We start from the raw sequence: 19,511 nt of genomic DNA, 5'->3' as shown, positions 1-19,511 counted from the left end.
AACTAATTTAAATAAAATCTTGGGAAAAAAAGATTATTTCTAGGTATTTTATTCTCTCGGATGTACTTATAAATAAGATTGGTTTCTTAATTTCTTTTTCTGATAGCTTGTTATAACTATAAAGAAAAACAACATATTTCTATATATTGATTTTGTAGCCTGCAACTTTACTGAATTCATTTATTAAATCTAATAGTATTTTGGTAGAGTCTTTATGTTTTTATTTTCTTTTTAAAAAAATCTTAGGGGCGCCTGGGTGGCGCAGTCGGTTAAGCGTCCGACTTCAGCCAGGTCACGATCTCGCGGTCCGTGAGTTCGAGCCCCGCGTCAGGCTCTGGGCTGATGGCTCAGAGCCTGGAGCCTGCTTCCGATTCTGTGTCTCCCTCTCTCTCTGCGCCTCCCCCATTCATGCTCTGTCTCTCTCTGTCCCAAAAATAAATAAACGTTGAAAAAAATTAAAAAAAAAATCTTAATGTTTGTTTTCAAATGAGAGAAAGCACAAACAGGGGGAAGGGCAGAGAGAGAGGGAGACAGACTCTGAAGCAGGCTCCAGGCTCTGAGCTGTCAGCTCAAAGCCCAGTGCAGGGCTTGAACTCACAAACTATGATATCATGACCTGAGCTGAAGTTGGACACAATGGACTAAGCCACCCAGGTGCCCCAGTGGTTTTCCATATATAGTATCATGTCATCTGCAAATGGTAACAATTTTACTTCTTCTTTTCCAATTTGTAAGCCTTTTATTTCCTTTTTTTTTCTTTCCCCTAATTGCCATGACTACGACTTCTGATACTGTGTTGAATAAAAGTGGTGAGAGTGGGCCTCTTTCCCTGTTCCTGATCTTCCAGGAAAGCTTTTGGCTTTTCACTGTTGAGCATATTTTAGCTATAGGTTTGTTATATATGACCTTCTTATGTTGAGGTATGGATCCTTTATACCCACTTTACTGAGAGTTTTTTTTTTTATCATAAATGGACATTGAATGTTATCAAATGCTTCTACATCTACTGAGATGATCATATGAATTTTATCCTTCATTTTGTTAATGTGGTGCAACAGGTTGATTTATTTATGGATGTTGAAACATTCTTGTATCCCTGGAATAAATTTCACTTGATCATGGTATACGATCATCTTAATGTATTGTTGAATTCAGTGCTAATATTTTGAGAATTTTGGCATTTATGTTCTTTAGGGACAGTGGCCTGTGATTTCTGTTTTCTTTCTTTCTTTCTTTCTTTCTTTCTTTCTTTCTTTCTTTCTTTCTTTCTTTCTTATTTCTCTCTCTTTCTCTCTCTCTTCTTTCTTTCTTTGTTTCTTCTTTCTCTTTCTTTCTTTCTTTCTTTCTTTCTTTCTTTCTTTCTTTCTTTCTTTCTTTCTTTCTCTCCCTCCATCTCCTCTTCTCTTCTCCTCTTTTCTTTTCTATTCTTTTCCTTTTTTTTTCTTCTTTCTTTACTTTCTCTGGTTTTGGCATCAGGGTAGTACTCATTTCATAAAGTGGGTTTGAAAGTGTTCATTCCTTTAAATTTCTGGAAGAGTTTGAGAAGTATAGGTATTAAATCTTCTCTGAATGTTTGGTAGAATTCACCAGTAAAGCTATCTAGTCTTGGACTTTTTTGGGAGGTTTTTGACTACTAATTCAATATCCTCACTATTAACTGATATATTCATATTTTCTGTATTTTCCTGATTCACTCTTGAAAGATTGTATGTTTGTAGGAATTTATCCACTTCTTCTAGTTTGTCCAGTTTGTTGGCATATAATTATTCACAATAGTCTTATTCTTGGTATTTTTTGTGGTATCAGTTGTAAGTTTTTTTCATTTCTGATTTTATTTGAGTTTTCTTTTTTTTTCCTCATGGTAAGTCTAGCTAAATGTTTGTCAATTTTTGTTTATCTTTTTAAAGAACCAGCTCTTACTTTTATTGATCTTTTATATTATCTTTTTAGTATCTATTTTACTTATATCTGCTCTGATCTTTATTATTTCCTTCTTTCTACTAACTTTAGACTTCACTTTTTCTTCTTTTATTCCTTTAGGTGTAAAATTAAATAGTTTGAGATTTTTCTTGTTTTTTTTGTGTTGTCTTGTTTTGTTTTTTGGTTTTTGGTTTTTGTTGAGGTAGGCCTGTACTGCTATGAATTGCCTCTTAGAAATACTTGCTGCATCCCATAGATTTTGGTATGTCATATATCCGTTTCCCTTTGTCTCTTGGTATTTTAAAAATTTCTCTGATTTCTTTGTTAACTCTGTGGTTGTTTAGTAGTATGCTGTTTAATCTCCGCATATTTGTGAGTTTTCTTTTCTTGTAATTTCTAGTTTCATACCATTCAGTGTTCATGCTTGGTACGATTTCAGTGTTCTTAAATTTAATGCTGGTTTTAGCACGGGAGTGGGAGAATGTCATGATCACTTGCACTTGTTGGCCCCAGCTAGGGAGTGGAGCAGGGCTGCAAACACCCATGCTCACAGTCTTTAGCAAGGGACTGGGAGAATGTTGTGACTGCTCATGCTCATGGGACCCAGCCAGTGAAGGCAGGGGTGTCACCGCCATTCACCCCCACCAGCCTTAGCAAGGCAGCAGGATGGCACTGAGTCTGCACATACTCTCCTGTGCTAGCGGGGTGGGGAGAGAGCACAAAACTGACAGCTGCCAGTGCCTCCATCTCTGAAGAGAGTCCCAGCTGTCCCCTGCCCCTTCAACAAATCCTTTAAGATTAGCAAGTGAATCTCCTTCACCTGTAGTCTAGGTGCTTTTCAAACTGCTGCTTTTGTGGTAGGTCCCAACATGAGTGAGACTGCAGGTGAGCCTTTCAATAAGAGAATCTTGGTTTCCTACAGCCCTTTGTATTCCTTGGATGCAAACCCTGTTGGTTTTCCTACCCATCTGGATGTGGACCTTTCATCCTTTGTTATAGAGGAATAGTTCTGCTAGTTTTCAGTTCATTTTTAGAGGGAATAGTTCCATACATAGCTGCAGGTATGGTGTGTTTGTGGGAAGAGAGGAGTTCAGGATTTTCCTATGCCCTATCTCGGACCCCACCCCCACCCCCACCCCGTACTACCTATATTGATGAACCATTCCACCACCCACCAAGCTATACCTGGAGTTTCTTATACTTTCAACTTGCTCACTTCCATATTTAATTGATTATCACATGCATAATATTTCTTGTGTTGCTCTTCCTCTCTTTGTTTCTTGCCAGAGCTTCTAGTTACTAACTCTCACATGGAGAACTACAGTTATCTCCTATTTATCCTCTTTTCTACTTACCCCCCAATCTGTCATATACAATTATAGAAATTTCACACAGATTACCTTATGCCATTTCTTATCATCTTTTAATGGCCTATATTGCTTATAAGAGAAAGCATAAATTCTCTAACATAACATGGTACACATTACCTCCCTGGTCTGGCACTTGCCTGCTGTCCATCTTCATCACATGAGAATTCCTCACTGATGCCATGTGCTCTAGCAAAGCCCAAATTCTTTAATTCCCTGATTGTTTCCTATTATATCTTATTTTTTTTAACGTTTATTTACTTTTGAGACAGAGAGAGACAGAGCATGAACAGGGGAGGGGCAGAGAGAGAGGGAGACACAGAATCTGAAACAGGCTCCAGGCTCTGAGCGGTCAGCACAGAGCCCGACACGGGGCTCGAACTCACGGACCGTGAGATCATGACCTGAGCCTCAGTCGGACGCTTAACCGACCAAGCCATCCAGGCGCCCCTATATCTTATGTTTTTATGTTGTTCTCTTAGGATGGAATACTCTTCCTTCCTAATCTTTTGATAAACTCCAACTCATCTTTCAAGATCTTCCTTGCATATATGTGCTTAGACAGTGTCTCAGGTCCATTAAGCAGTAATTATCTTTCTATCCTTTTGGTCATTCTTGTGCTCAGCTATCTATATTGTGACCTTTATATACATGTCTGTCATAAGCAATACAAATATGTGACCTATTTGGAAGAATATAATCTTTATTTTTATATTTATAGTATTACACTATTTTGACATGTAATATACTCTATGATTTTAACTCTTTGCACTTATTATCTGCTTTTTTTCTTGTTTGTTTAGTTTTTTTATATGTTTACATTGTTTCCGTTTTGTTTGCTACTGTGTTTGAATGCCTAGAATAGTGATTAGTACACGGTAAGTATTCAGTAAATATGTATTGAGTGGATGAATTAATTCAACAAAATATAGTTATAGAAATTTATCAGGACACTCCCAATGATTCATATTTATATGTAGAAAGAAATAATGTATATGCATATGTGTATATATATATATATACACATATATATAAGTACACAATATATAATATATATCATATGGTTATATATCACATATATGATTATGTATTTATATTATGATTTAATTTAATTATAGAATTTCTTGTGTTAGAGTGAATTATAGAGTCATCCATCACCTCTGGTAGAGAAAAGAGTCTTAGTAAACTTAGAGAGCAAGAATGGGCCCAAGAGAATGGTGAAAAGGAGAGACAAGGAAAATGCTGAATTTCTACGTAGAGATAGAATTTGAAATGGAAAGAATGGGAAGCACTTTTAACGGGTTGGAGCCAGTTTAAACTAGACTGTTGACTTTGACTTGGTTATAAAATTTGTTACGATCACTGATTTTCTTTTTTATTATATCACTCGTATGGTGCTTTGTATGTTGGATGACTGCTCTGTTTATATGGTGAATGTTGTCTTGCCTGCTGTTGAACAGCTAGTGCAGCAGGCCTGTAATGCACACATCGTCAGGTTCCAGGACTGTGCCTGTGTACAGAGTTGCAGTTGGGGGAATTCTTGATAGAGTTTCTGCCCTGGAGGCTGTGCAGCAAATCACTGGATAATTGTCGGCACCATGGCAATCCCTGCGCTGGAAGACTTCCATGGTCATATTGTTTGGCTACTGCTTCAGATCTCGTAGCCGTGGACAGTGTCTATGAGAATGTCACTTTACGATACCTCAAGAGAATGTACAATTTCCACCATTTCCTGTGAAATGCTCCAGCTTGGGTTTATTTAGAAATAATGAAGCAACATTGAATTAGATCAGTCATAAGGGTACCACAGAGGTTGCTGCATTTAAGTACCAGAATTGTTTCCACTATTGAAAGTATCCTTTTCCTTTTAAAAACTCTGTGTTGTTTGCATGTGTTTTGGAATAATTAATAATGATCTTTAAAAAAAACTATAAAGATACAAAAACAGTATTTTTCTGAGTATAATGCCTCTAAGATTTTACTTAATTTTAATGTTTTTCTATGAATATTTATAATTTAAATTTTTAAATTTTAGGCTTATATTGATAATATTCATTTGCTATTTGCCAAACATACTGAAATCCTAGGGCACTTGAAAAGCTGATGGTTGCAATAAGAAAGTGTTCAAATTGAATTTTGAATAAATATTTGTTATTTTTGAATAAATATTTGTTGAATAAATAAACTTGGGATACTTCTGGAAAATCTAAGGTTTAAGGTTATGATAGCAATACTCCATACATAGGCCAGTGGTTTTTAACCTTTTGGAGGTTATAGAATCCTTTGAAAGTTCAATAGATTATAGATTTTCTCTCATTATCTCAAAACACAAAACAGAAACAATAAGAAAATACTTAAGCCCATACATAGGCCCTATGGCACAGGTGACATGGATCAGAAAGGTTTTATTACGTAAGTCTGCTAGCTCCCAGACACCAGGGGAACTGTGTTCTTTATTTGAGATTACTTAAAAAAATTAGTAACAGTTACTACTGGATCCAATTTCTTGCCTGGTGTGTGATATCATAGAGCATATAGTCCAGAGATATATGCAGATAACTAAAAGAAGTGTTGGGTACTAATAGAGAAATTAGAAAGTCCATTTAATCCAAAAGGCTGTGTCTGGTGTAGGGGTTGGATAGTGCCTATACATTGAGATCTGGAAAATGAGGGGAGGTTATGTTTTGTCAGGTCATCTGAGAGGCTCAGAGTGTTGTAGGCACAGGGAAAGACAATATCAATGGCCTTAGGTGAGATAGAACATTGAGGGGCTAGGGGTTGGTCAGGAGGACAGTGGCAGTAGATGACGCTGAGATAGCAGTTAGATTACGCATTTTCTTAAAAATCAGGCTCAGGAGTTTATGCTTTTATTTAGTATATGGGAATGGATGACTTTAAAGGAAATCAGTGATATTAACAGATTTGCCTTTTAGAAAAATTACTGTCTCTGGGTAGTGAATTGGGGAAGAGGAAGAGAGGACAACTAATATACTTTGTCAATAATTCAGTGTGTGATAATGGTGGCTTGAGTTAGGGATGGAGAGATGGAGCAAAGATAGGACATTGGGTTTAAATGGACTTGAAGGTAAGGGAGAGGGAGGAGTCAAGAACAGTTCCTCAGTTTTTGTGGTCTTTGTCTTGGGCAACCCAGTGGATGATTGTGAAATACAGAAGTTAAGAGGAAGAGCAGGTAGGAGTGGGGCATAAAGGAAAGGAGAGTCCAAGTTTTAACACTGACTTTGAACTACCTGTGGGAAATCTTTGAGATGTCTGGGAAGAAGTTGAATATATGGGTCCAAAACTCAGAAGGAAGATTGGCCCATAAGGAAACATTTAGAATTCATCAGTAGTTCTTAAATTCTTTTCCACCTTAACACACTTGAGGAAGATGATAAAATCTTCCCACTCATGAAAGTAGCTCCATTTAGCAATGATTCTCATGTTACCTCTGAGAAAGCTCTTTACCCAGGTGACTAGATGGCTCTCTTCATTCATGTCTGTGCTAATTAACCTGTGTTAATTATCAAAAAGACTGCCCCATACTACCCCAAAAATAACGTCCAGTCTGGTCACTCCCTATTCCATTTAAAAGACTTTATTGTTTTTCAAACCACTTATTGCCACCCAACACATAGATATTTATTTACTGGATTACTGTTCCTTCCATTATAATGTAACTCCCTGAGACAAAAATTTTGCCTTTTCTGTTTATTAATCTGTTCACAAAGTCTAGAACATTCCTGGCACATATCAGTTCCCTAATTAGTTAATTAATTAATTTAATTAGTTAAAATAAATATATAAATTAAAATAAGTTATTTTCAATATGATAGAGGATTATAATAGTATATCTGGATCAGAAGATGTGAAATTTGAAAAAAAAAACATTTGTAAATATTTTTATTTAGCTCCCTGACCAAGGATAACTTCCTGTACTCTGGCCCCATCCAGAGATTTGAGATTATTATTAGTGATACGAACTGGAGCCACGGGAGTTGATGTATTGTCTGGGGAGAATATATAGAGTAAGGAGAAAAGCAGTTAAAGGGTAAGAGTGAGAAAGCACACTGTTCAGGGGGAAGGCAGATGATGAAAAATCCAGTAACAGTAAAACATTAGCCAGAGGGGTAAGAACAAAACCAGAATATGCTAGATCAAGGAAGTTCAGAGGCAGTCTAAGAAAGAAAGTGGGGTAGCTAGTCTCAAATGCTGCTAGGAATGAAGGTCTAGAGAGAATGTCCTGTCTTTACAATAGTTAGTTCATGGATCACCCTGGCAAGTTTCAGTAGATGTGATATTGGTCACTCCCTATTCCATTTAAAAGACTTTATTGTTTTTCAAACCACTTATTGCCACCCAACACATAGATATTTATTTACTGGATTACTGTTCCTTCCATTATAATGTAACTCCCTGAGACAAAAATTTTGCAAGGAAGCAAGGAAGTGAAATCAAGGAAGTGAAAATATCTAGAGTAGATAAAGATGAGACACTATGAGGTTTAGGGAAAGAAGGGTTAAGATGGAAAATACTTAAGTACATTTAAATGCTTATTGAAAAAGCTAGTAAGAGGAGAAGGTTGATGATATGAGAGATGAGGATAATCCATATTAAAAGGCTAAGAATATTGGAAAGGGTGTGTTTTTAAGACACCTGACAGGATTAGCCTTAGGTAAGAGAGACATATTTCTGTATTGTAGGACCAAACGGTATTGCTGAGTGTTTAGATTTGGTGATAGGAAGTTGAGATAGCAATAATCTAATGTTTTCTCCTTGGTGAAGTAAGGGACAAGGTCATTTGCTGAGAGCATTTAGAAGGTGAGTTTGAATGTTTGAGGAGATTGAATTTCTATAGAAAATGACAAAAAAGATGCCTAGGAAAACATGGGTGAATTTTCAGGCCAGGTGAGGTTGGGGATCAAGAATTGAAGTGATACCATCCCTCTAAGTTGCATAATTACCTTTACTAGCTATGAAAAGTAAGGCACAGAGAGTTAACAAAATTTGTCTAAAGTTACACATCCAGCCAGTGGCATACTTGAATTTTGAGCATAAAACTGAAGCCTGTCTGGCTACAGACACTTTAAAGCATTAGACCATTTTGGTAACAGCAGTATTCAGCAATCATTGCAAAATGGTGGAGTCTTTTCTTAGATCAAGCTCAACATAGACATTGGAGTGTCCGGTCAAAAGCCAAATTTAGATTAAAACTACCTTCTAATACTGTAAAGCCAATTGGGATGTGATCATATCAGGGGAATGATGCAGAGAGATGCTATATTCATATAAAGGGACACCAATTGTGTGGCAATCAGAAGCTGCTACGTTTTGCAGAGGCGTGTGGGAGGAAAACAAGATTCAGTGATACAGTTGACCAAGAATGTGTACTCACAGTCTTTATACTAAGCAATTAGAGATAGAAGGATTAACCATGTACTTCAAGTATATAATAATCATTCTGACCAAGATTGGAGCGGATGACATCAGCAAGTGTTATAGAGAAGAGGCCTAAAAAGAGAAGAACCAATCCCAGGGGAGAGACATTTGCTTTAGCTACATGGGTGTGGCTAAGGGCTTCACTAATTCTTTAGTGGATGGGGAAGTGAATACAAAAATCATACTTAACATTATTTATGGCTTGTATACTTGTGTGTGTCTATGTATATGTGCTTAAGATAACTCAAAATACTCATTTTTTATTTCATTGGGTTTAGTTTAAATTTAAAAATCTTTTCCTGCTTAGTTTTAATAAGGTTTTTGTATAAAGACCCTTTTAGATAATGTCCAATGTAAGTGTTTAAACAAGGTTACACTTCAGTTAATATACGTGGGTAAGTTACCTGCTTTTATTTTTAAACATCATTTTTTTCAATATATGAAGTTTATTGTCAAATTGGTTTCTTTTTTCTTTTTTATTTTTTAATGTTTGTTTATTTATTTATTTATTTATTTATTTATTTATTCAATATATGAAGTTTATTGTCAAATTGGTTTCCATACAACACCCAGTGCTCATCCCAAAAGGTGCCCTCCTCAACACCCATCACCCACCCTCCCCTCCCTCCCACCCCCCATCAACCCTCAGTTTGTTCTCAGTTTTTAGGAGTCTCTTATGCTTTGGCTCTCTTCCACTCTAACCTCTTTTTTTTTTTTTTTTCCTTCCCCTCCACCATGGGTTTCTGTTAAGTTTCTCAGGATCCACATAAGAGTGAAACCATACGGTATCTGTCTTTCTCTGTATGGCTTATTTCACTTAGCATAACACTCTCCAGTTCCATACATGTTGCTACAAAGGGCCATATTTCATTCTTTCTCATTGCCACGTAGTACTCCAATGGAGTACACAATAAACATCATTTTTTAAAAGTTAGAAAGTCAATCTGTAGTAAAATATTTGATGTAATATTTCGCAAGTGTTTAAAAAAAACTCCACATGTAAAGACCTCTTACAAACTGATAACAAATATACCATAATAATAGCTTCTCTGTAGAAGTATAAATGGCAAATAAATATGAAAAGAGAGAACTCCTGCTAGTAATCAAAGAAATTAAGCCCTAGTAAGTGTCATATGGTAGTGGAATTATCCAAGCAAGGAATCCATTCCTTACTTCAAAAAACTTTTCTTAATGTTTTATTTTATATTTGAGAGAGAGAGAGAGAGAGAGAGAAAGAGAGAAACAGAGAGTGAGCAGGGGAGGGGCAGAGAGATGGAGACAGAATCTGAAGCAGGCTCCTGGCTCTGAGATGTCAGCACAGAGCCCAACACAGGGCTCAAACTCAGGAGCAGTGAGATCATGACCTGAGCCACAGTTGGACACTTAACAGACTGAGCCACCCAGGCACCCCTATTACTTTTTTTAAAAAAGAGAGATGACTATATCAAACAAAAGGCAGACTGAAAGTGCATACTGGAAAAAATTTAAATGTTGATGTGTCATAAGTATGATACGTTTACCTTTTAAGTTAGCATGAATTGGAAAACTATAATTACTAATTTGCATTGTGTCTTTTAGATTCCAATATTGTTTTGTAAATATCAATTTGTACATTTTTCTGATAGATTCTATCTTGAGAAATGTTTAGAAATTGGTGGCAGATTTATTAACTGAGATGTATATAGCACCATAGCAGAGGCATATTCCCATGCAGAGGACTGGCAGAGACACACATTGTAATAAGAACCATGGAGATGGACATGGTTGCAGATGCATGGATTATTTTCCATGCAGAACCATGCAGATGAACCATGCAGATCTGACCCAAATTGTTAAACATAAAAACCTAGGTAACCTTCTGAATGCCTTAGATCTGAGGAGTCCCCCACAAGTTGGGTTGTGTCCCCAAAGAGGATCTATTAAATATGGAGGGAAACACACTCCAGTTGGGTCTGATAGCTGCCCAGTGCTCCTGCTCTCTTAGCAAATGTCATCATCCGTCTAAGAGACACACTGCAACCAGGATCCTTTTGGCTCATGCTCTAAGGGCACAATGAAAACATTGCTTGATTCTTAATTATAAGCAAAAGAAACCTGCTAACAGACTTAAGCAGAGAGATATTGAGGAGAATACTGGGCAGAGTTCTGGAGAACTAAGTTTAGAAACATGAAGGGATGATGAAGGTTAGATAGCTCTCAGAACTCCAACTACATCCTACATAGAAGGAATCTAATGCAGACACCCAATCCTGGGTATTCCTACCTCCACAAATGCTGCCCTTGAAAAATGGATATTGCTGCCACACTCTACCACGCAAATGGATATACCAGTGTTTTGCATCTAAACCATCACGAGTTTCGATTCAAAATCTGGTGTTGATGTGGATAATGAACAAAGCTTTAACAGAGGAGGCTTTGATCATTAGTATCTGATGTGTGGCTTCAAATTGTGGGAGGTTTGTTCTGCCTTCCACTAAAATTCATATGGCAGGGAATGCTCCACAAGTGTGACCAATTCATTTATTTTTTTAAAATAAAGTGACAGCCTGTTGAATAAATGGCAGATTAAAAATAAACATTGGGAAATGTTATTAAATGTTGAAAGAAATGTTTTAGGAAAGAAACCAAAACAAAAATTCACAGAATGCACGAAAAATACTAAATTCAAGTAAATTAAGAGGAATATAGTGTATAATAAAAAGTATGGGCTCTGAAGTGTCCTAGTTTTGGGTTCAAGACCAATTCTGCAACTTACTAACTTAATAGCTATTGCAGAAAACCACCCAATAACTGGGAAACTTATTTAAAGATTTTTTTTTTTTTGCTTCAGTTTTTTCACTTGTAAAACGGTATACAAAGCACATCAAAGGAAAGATGACTCAGAGAAAAATTCATGGGCGTAAACACATTCTAAAAAAAAGTAATGAAAATAGATGTCTTTAATTTAAGAAGTCAAGGGGCACCTGGGTGGCTCAGTCAGTTAAGTGGCCGACTTCGGCTCAGGTCACGATCTTGCTGTCCGTGAGTTCGAGCCCCGCGTCGGGCTCTGTGCTGACAGCTCAGAGCCTGGAGCCTGTTTCAGATTCTGTGTCTCCCTCTCTCTGACTCTCCCCCATTCGTGCTCTGTCTCTCTCTGTCTCAAAAATAAATAAACATTAAAAAAAATTTAAAAAAAAGATTTATAATTTAAGAAGTCAAGCACAGGAAAATAATCCTTAAAAAAGGAATTAATAAAGATAAATAGAGAAATTAATGAGCTAGAAAATGTAAACCAGTAAAAATAATTGAATTGTTAAATATAATGAAACTACTTAGAAAAGAAGAAATCTGAAATAGATTGGTTTTTATACTTTAATTTTTCAAGTTTATTGTAGTAGAATATAGAAAATGTATATATAGAAAATATAGTCACAGTTAAAAGGTAAATTGAAAGAACAAAATTTGCACATATGTTGAAAATGATTAATTTATTTAACAGAGTTTTAAAGACATGACAAACTATGGTAAAAAATAAGTAAAAGATACAAACATACAATTTTCAAAAGAAAGAAAATGAACGAGAATTTGAGCACCCACCCCTAGTGAATAGCTTAGGCAAGAATCACCATTACAGAAACTGCCTTAAAACTTTTTTTATTCTGGCCAAGTGGGTTACATATATAGAAATCTGGATGTCAACCTAGGAAGCTTTCATGAAAGTATCCATCATTGAAAACTCTATGATATGGGAATTACGGGTATCTGATGACAAAACAGTTTATGATGAAGTTCTCTGCACTCCAAAGAGATTATCTTATTCAACAGTGCATGTGTTTAACCAACCTACAGAATAAACATTAACAAATACATTCATGATTTAAGAAACTGGGTGAAATAGATGAAATGAAAAGGGCAAATTCAGATTAAATACACATAAAAGAAATATGTAAATATGGGGCTTTACTGTCTATATTGCTGTTTTACAGGCTTTGCATCATGGACCAAATTTGAGAGCAGTTATAAACATGTATCATAGGCTAATCCATCGTGTTAAATATCGACTTGGTCTGTGGAGGACAAGACAAGTTTTAAACTTTGTAGAGCTGGAGGAATGGATGGACAGAAAAAAATGTAAGTGGTACAGTCATTTCTGATTTTATTTTAAATTTGGAATTCATTTAAATATTGAGGTTTTATACATAATTTACATATAATTACCCATAGACACCAAAGGAAAACCATGTTTTATATTGCTGAAAGCTATTTGCATTTTATTTATTTTTTAAGTTTTTAATTTTTTTAAATTTTCTATTTTCATTTTTTTAATTTATTAGGCACATCATTTAATGTCTCCAATTCTCCCTTCAAACAATTTATCTAGTGAGTTATAACAGTTATCTCACAAAGAAGTCAAGATGATTAAATCATAAATAGGTACAAAAGGCCAAGAATAGTGCTTGGGAATATAAGTTCTCAATACACATTAGGACTTTTCTCTTTATTAGTCAACTTTGTAGATCTTCTTTTTTAATTTTATTTTTTAAAATTTACATCCAAATTAGTTAGCATATAGTGCAACAATGATTTCAGGAGTAGATTCCTTAGTGCCCCTTACCCATTTAGCCCATCCCTCCTCCCACAACCCCTCCAGTAACCGTCAGTTTGTTCTCCATATTTATGAGTCTCTTCTGTTTGGTCCCCCTCCCTGATTTTATATTATTTTTGTTTCCCTTCCCTTATGTTCATCTGTTTTGTCTCTTAAAGTACTCATATGAGTGAAGTCATATGATTTTTGTCTTTCTCTGACTAATTTCACTTAGCATAATACCCTCCAGTTCCATCCACGTAGTTGCCAATGGCAAAATTTCATTCTTTTTGATTGCTGAGTAATACTCAATTGTATATGTATAACACATCTTCTTTATCCATTCATTCATCAATGGACATTTGGGCTCTTTCCATACTTTGGCTATTGTTGATAGTGCTGGTATAAACATGGGGGTGCATGTGTCCCTTCAAAACAGCACACCTGTATCCCTTGGATAAATGCCTAGTAGTGCAATTGCTGAGTTGTAGGGTAGTTCTATTTTTAGTTTTTTGAGGAACCTCTGTACTGTTTTCCAGAGTGGCTGCACCAGCTTGCATTCCCACCAACAATGCAAAAGAGATCCTCTTTCTCCACATCCTCGCCAACATCTGTTGTCTGAGTTGTTAATTTTAGCCATTCTGACAGGTGTGAGGTGGTATCTCATTTGTATATCATCATTGTGGTTTTGATTTGTATTTCCCTGATGATGAGTGATGTTGAGCATTTTTTTATGTGTCAGTTGGCCATCTGGATGTCTTCTTTGGAGAAGTATCTATTCATGTCTTTTGCCCATTTCTTCACTGGATTATTTGTTTTTTGGGTGTTGAGTTTGATAAGTTCTTTGTAGATTTTGGATACTAACCCTTTATCTGATATGTCATTTGCAAATATCTTCTCCCATTCTGTCGGTTGCCTTTTAGTTTTGCTGATTGTTTCTTTCGCTGTGCAGAAGCTTTTTATTGTGATGAGGTCCCAGTAGTTCATTTTTGCTTTTGTTTCCCTTGCCTCTGGAGGTGTGTTGAGTAAGAAGTTGCTGCGGCCAAGATCAAAGAGGTTTTTGCCTGCTTTCTCCTTGAGGATTTTGATGGCGTCCTGTCATACATTGAGGTCTTTCATCCATTTTGAGTTTATTTTTGTGTATGGTGTAAGAAAGTGGTCCAGGTTCATTCTTCTGCATGTCACTGTCCAGTTTTCCCAGCACCACTTGCTGAAGAGACTGTCTTTTTTTATTTATTTATTTATTTTTTTTTTATATATGAAATTTATTGACAAATTGGTTTCCATACAACACCCAGTGCTCATCCCAAAAGGTGCCCTCCTCAATACCCATCACCCACCCCCCCTCCCTCCCACCCCCCATCAACCCTCAGTTTGTTCTCAGTTTTTAACAGTGAAGAGACTGTCTTTATTCCACTGGATATTCTTTCCTGCTTTGTCAAAGATTAGTTGGCCATATGTTTGTGGGTCCATTTGTGGGTTCTCTCTTCTGTTCCATTGATCTGAGTGTCTGTTCTTGTGCCAGTACCATATTGTCTTGATGATTACAGCTTTGTAGTATAGCTTGAAGTCTAGGATTGTGATGCCTCCTGCTTTGGTTTTCTTTTTCAAGATTGCTTTAGCTATTCGGGGTCTTTTCTGGTTCCATACAAATTTTAGGATTATTTGTTCTAGCTCTGTGAAGAATGCTGGTGTTACTTTGATAGGGATTACATTGAATATGTAGATTGCTTTGGGTGGTATCGAAATTTTAACAATATTTGTTCTTCCTATCCAGGAGCATGGAATCTTTTTCCATTCTTTTGCATCTTCTTCAATTTCTTTCATAAGCTTTCTATAGTTTTCAGTGTATAGATTTTTCACCTCTTTGGTTAGATTTATTCCTAGGTATTTTCTGGTTTTTTTGTGCAACTGTAAATGGGATCGATTCCTTGATTTCTCTGTCACTTCATTGTTGGTGTATAGGAACACAACTGATTTCTGTGCGTTGATTTTATATCCTGCAACTTTGCTGAATTCATGAATCAATTCTAGCAGTTTTTTGGTGGAATCTTTTGGGTTTTCCATATAGAGTATCATGTCATCTACGAAGAGTGAAAGTTTGACCTCCTCCTGGCTGATTTGGATGCCTTTTATTTCTTTGTGTTGTCTTATTGCAGAGGCTAAGACTTCCAATACTATGTTGAATAACAGTGATGAGAATGGACATCCCTGTCTTGTTCCTGACCTTAGGGGGAAAGCTCTCAGTTTTTCCCCATTGAGGATGATATTAGCATTGGGTTGTTCATAGAGGTACGCTGCTTCTATCCCTACTTTCTTGAGGGTTTTTATCAAGAAAGATGCTGTATTTTGTCAAATGCTTTCTCTGCATCTATTGAGAGGATCATATGGTACTTTTCCTTTCTTTTATTGAGGTGATGATTCACATTAATTGTTTTGCGGATACTGAACCAGCCCTGCATCCCAGGTATAAATCTCACTTGGTCGTGGTGAATAATTTTTTTAATGTATTGTTGGAGCTGATTGGCTAATATCTTGTTGAGGATTTTTGCATCCATTTTCATCAAAGAAATTGGTCTATAGTTCTGCTTTTTCGTGGGGTCTCTGTCTGGTTTTAGAATCAAGGTAATGCTGGCTTCATAGAGAGAGTTTGGAAGTTTTCCTTCCATTTCTATTTTTTGGAACAGTTTCAAGAGAATAGGTGTTAACTCTTCCTTAAATGTTTGGTAGAATTCCCCTGGAAAGCCATCTGGCCCTGGACTCTTGTTTTTTGGCAGATTTTTTATTACTAATTCGATTTCCTTACTAGTTATGGGTCTGTTCAAATCATCTATTTCTTCCTGTTTCAGTTTTGGTAGTGTATATGTTCCTAGGAATTTGTCCATTTCTTCCAGATTACCCATTTTATTGGCATGTAATTGCTCAAAATATTCTCTTGTTATTGTTTTTATTTCTGTTGTTTTTATTGTGATCTCTCCTCTTTCATTCTTGATTTTATTTATTTGGGTCCTTTCCTTTTTCTTTTTGATCAAACTGGCTAATGGTTTATCAATTTTGTTAATTCTTTCAAAGAACCAGCTTCTGGTTTCATTGATCTGTTCTACTGTTTTTTTTTGGTTTTGATAGCATTAATTTCTGCTCTAATTATTATTTCCTGTCTTCTGCTGGTTTGGGTTTTACTTGCTGTTCTTTTTTCAGCTCCTTAAGGCGTAAGGTTAGGTTGTGTATCTGAGATCTTTCATCCTTCTTTAGGAAGGCCTGGATTGCTATATACTTTCCTCTTATGACCGTCTTTGCTGCCTCCCAGAGGTTTTGGGTTGTGGTGTTATTATTTTCTTCGGCATCCATGTACTTTTTAATTTGCCCTTTAACTTTTTGGTTAGCCCATTCATTCTTTAGTAGGATGTTCTTCAGTCTCCAAGTATTTGTTACCTTTCCAAATTTTTTCTTGTGGTTGATTTTGAGTTTCATAGCGTTGTGGTCTGAAAATATGCACGGTATGATCTCGATCTTTTTGTACTTACTTAGGGCTGATTTGTGTCCCAGTATATGGTCTATTCTGCAGAATGTTTCATGTGCACTGGAGAAGAATGTGTATTCTGCTGCTTTAGGATGAAATGTTCTGAATATATCTGTTAAGTCCATCTGGTCCAATGTGTCATTCAAAGCCATTGTTTCCTTGTTGATATTTTGACTAGATGAGCTGTCCATTGCTGTTAACGGGGTGTTGAAGTCTCCTACTATTATGGTATTATTATCGATGAGTTTCTTTATGTTTGTGATTGATTTATATATTTGGGTGTCCCACATTTGGCACATAAATGTTTACAATTGTTAGGTCTTCTTGGTGGATAGACCCCTTGTATATGATATAATTCCCTTCTGCATCTCTTGATACAGTCTTTATTTTGAAGTCTAGATTGTCTGATATAAGTATGGCTACTCTGGATTTCTTTTGTTCACCATTAGTATGATAGATGGTTCTCCCTCCCTTATTTTCAATCTGAAGGTGTCTTTAGGTCTAAAGTGGGTCTCTTGTAAACAGCATATAGATGGATCTTGTTTTCTTATCCATTCCCTTACCCTATGTCTTTTCATTGGAGCATTGAGTTCATTGACATTTAGAGTGAGTACTGAAAGATATGAATTTATTGCCATTATGGTACTTGTAGAGTTGAGTTTCTGGTGGTGTTCTCTGGTCCTTTGTAATCTGTGTTGCTTTTGGTATTTACTTATTTTTATATGTATATATTCATCTTTTCTCCCCTCAGAGAGTCCCCCTTAAAATTTCTTGCAGGGCTGGTTTAGTGGTCACAAACTCCTTTAAATTTTATTTGTCTGGGAAACTTTTTATCTCTCCTTCTATTTTGAAGGACAGCCTTGCTGGATAAAGAATTCTTGGCTGCATATTTTTCTGATTCAGCACACTGAATATATCCTGCCACTCCTTTCTGGCCTGCCAAGTTTTTGTGGATAGGTCTGCTGCAAAACTGATCTGTCTTCCCTTGTATATTAGGGATTTTTTTTCCCTTGCTGCTTTCATGATTCTCTCCTTGCCTGAGTATTTTGTGAATTTGACTATGATAAGCCTTGTTGATGGTCAGTTTTTGTTGAACCTAATGGGGGTCCTCTGTGCTTCCTGGATTTTGATGTCTGTGTCTTTCCCCAGGTTGGGAAAGTTTTGCGCTATGATTTACTCACAAACCCTTCTACCCCTATTTCTCTCTCTTCCTCTTCTGGTACCCCTATGGTTCTGATATTGTTCCTTTTTAATGAGTCATTGATTTTTCTAATTCTTAAATTGTGCTCTTTTGCCTTAATCTCCCTTTTTTTTTTCTGCTTCGTAGTTCTTTATAACTTTGTCCTCTATATTGCTGATTCTCTGTTCTGCCTCATACATCCTGCCGCCACTGCATCCATCCGTGATTGCGGCTCAGTTATAGAATTTTTAATTTCATTCTGGCTATTTTTTACTTCTTTTATCTCTGCAGAAAGGTATTCTAATCTATTTTTGACTCCAGCTAGTATTCATATTATCATGATTCTAAATTCTGGTTCAGACATCTTGCTTGTATCTGTGTTGGTTAAATCCCTGGCTGTCGTTTCTTTGTGCTCTTTCTTTTGGGGTGAATTCATTCGTTTTGTCATTATGAAGGGAGAAAAGGAATTAACCAGGTATAAAAATTAAAATAAAAAAAGTTAAAATTAAAAAATATTAAAATTAGAAATTAAACACACACACAGACACAAATCGAATAGATGATGCTAGATCCTAGGTGTGTTTTGGTCTGGGTGTTGAAAGTGGTTTGACAGATTAGAGAAAGAAAATGGGGGGGGGAGAAGAAGAAGAAAAAGAAGAAAATCGTTTGACAATTTGAAAAAATGAATACACTGAAGTAGACTAAAATGAGATGACGGGGGTAAAATAGAATTTGAAAAAATACACACAAAAGTAAAGAATATAGTGGAAAAAATTAAAGAAAAATATTTTTAATACAAATTAAAGATAAATATGAATTTTTTATTTCTCTATATTCAAGAAAAAAAAGAAACGAAAAAGAGAAAAAAGAGAAAAAAAGAAATCGTTTGAAAATTTGAAAAAAGTGAATACACTGTAGTAGACTAAAATCAAATTATGGAAGTAAAACAGAATTTGAAAAATTTACATAGAAGCAAAATATGGTAAAAAATTAAAGAAAAATATTTTTAATAGAAATTGAAAGTAAAAATGAAGTTTTTCGCTTTCTACATTCAAGAAAAAGAAAAGAAACAAAAAACAAAAAACAAAAAGAAAGAAGAAAAAAAGGAAATTGTTTGAAAATTTGAAACGGTGAATATACTGAAGTGGACTAAAACAAAATGATGGAAGTAAAATAGAAATTGAAAAAATTTACACAAAAGTAAAAAATATAATAGTAAAAATTAAAGAAAAATATTTTTAATTAAAAATTGAAAATAAAAATGAATTTTTTCTCTTCCTGTATTCAAGAAAATGTAAAAGAGAAAAAGAAAACAAAAGAAAGAAAATTGAATAGATGAACGTGGTCACAGATTGAAGTAGGACTGAAATTACTTCGTTTTCCCCTAGAAGTTAGTCTATGTAGCGCTTTATAGGCCATAAACTAAGTCGGCGGTGAGACTTGTTTCTTGAAGAGGGAAGTTGGCCCAGTTGGTCGGGGCTCAGTGTAACAGCTCTGCTCTCCACTAGTTGGCGCTGCTAGCCT

At 35.8% G+C, this 19,511-nt stretch overlaps 1 protein-coding gene across 1 annotated transcript in view; it reads left to right on the top strand.

The window, feature by feature from the left end:
- IQCM (IQ motif containing M) overlaps positions 1-19,511 on the top strand; it is a 445,282-nt gene that overhangs the window by 182,205 nt on the left and 243,566 nt on the right. Inside the window, 1 exon segment of the mRNA XM_047092286.1 lies at positions 12,689-12,833. Coding sequence (XP_046948242.1) covers positions 12,689-12,833 — 145 coding nt within the window.

Source organism: Lynx rufus, unplaced genomic scaffold (assembly GCF_022079265.1).
Source record: "Lynx rufus isolate CCGP_SWC_20201006 ecotype Redwood Valley unplaced genomic scaffold, mLynRuf1.p SCAF_3, whole genome shotgun sequence".
Classification (NCBI taxonomy): domain Eukaryota; kingdom Metazoa; phylum Chordata; class Mammalia; order Carnivora; family Felidae; genus Lynx; species Lynx rufus.
The sequence above is the reverse complement of the archived record's forward strand: the minus strand, read 5'-3'. Positions and strand labels throughout refer to the sequence as shown.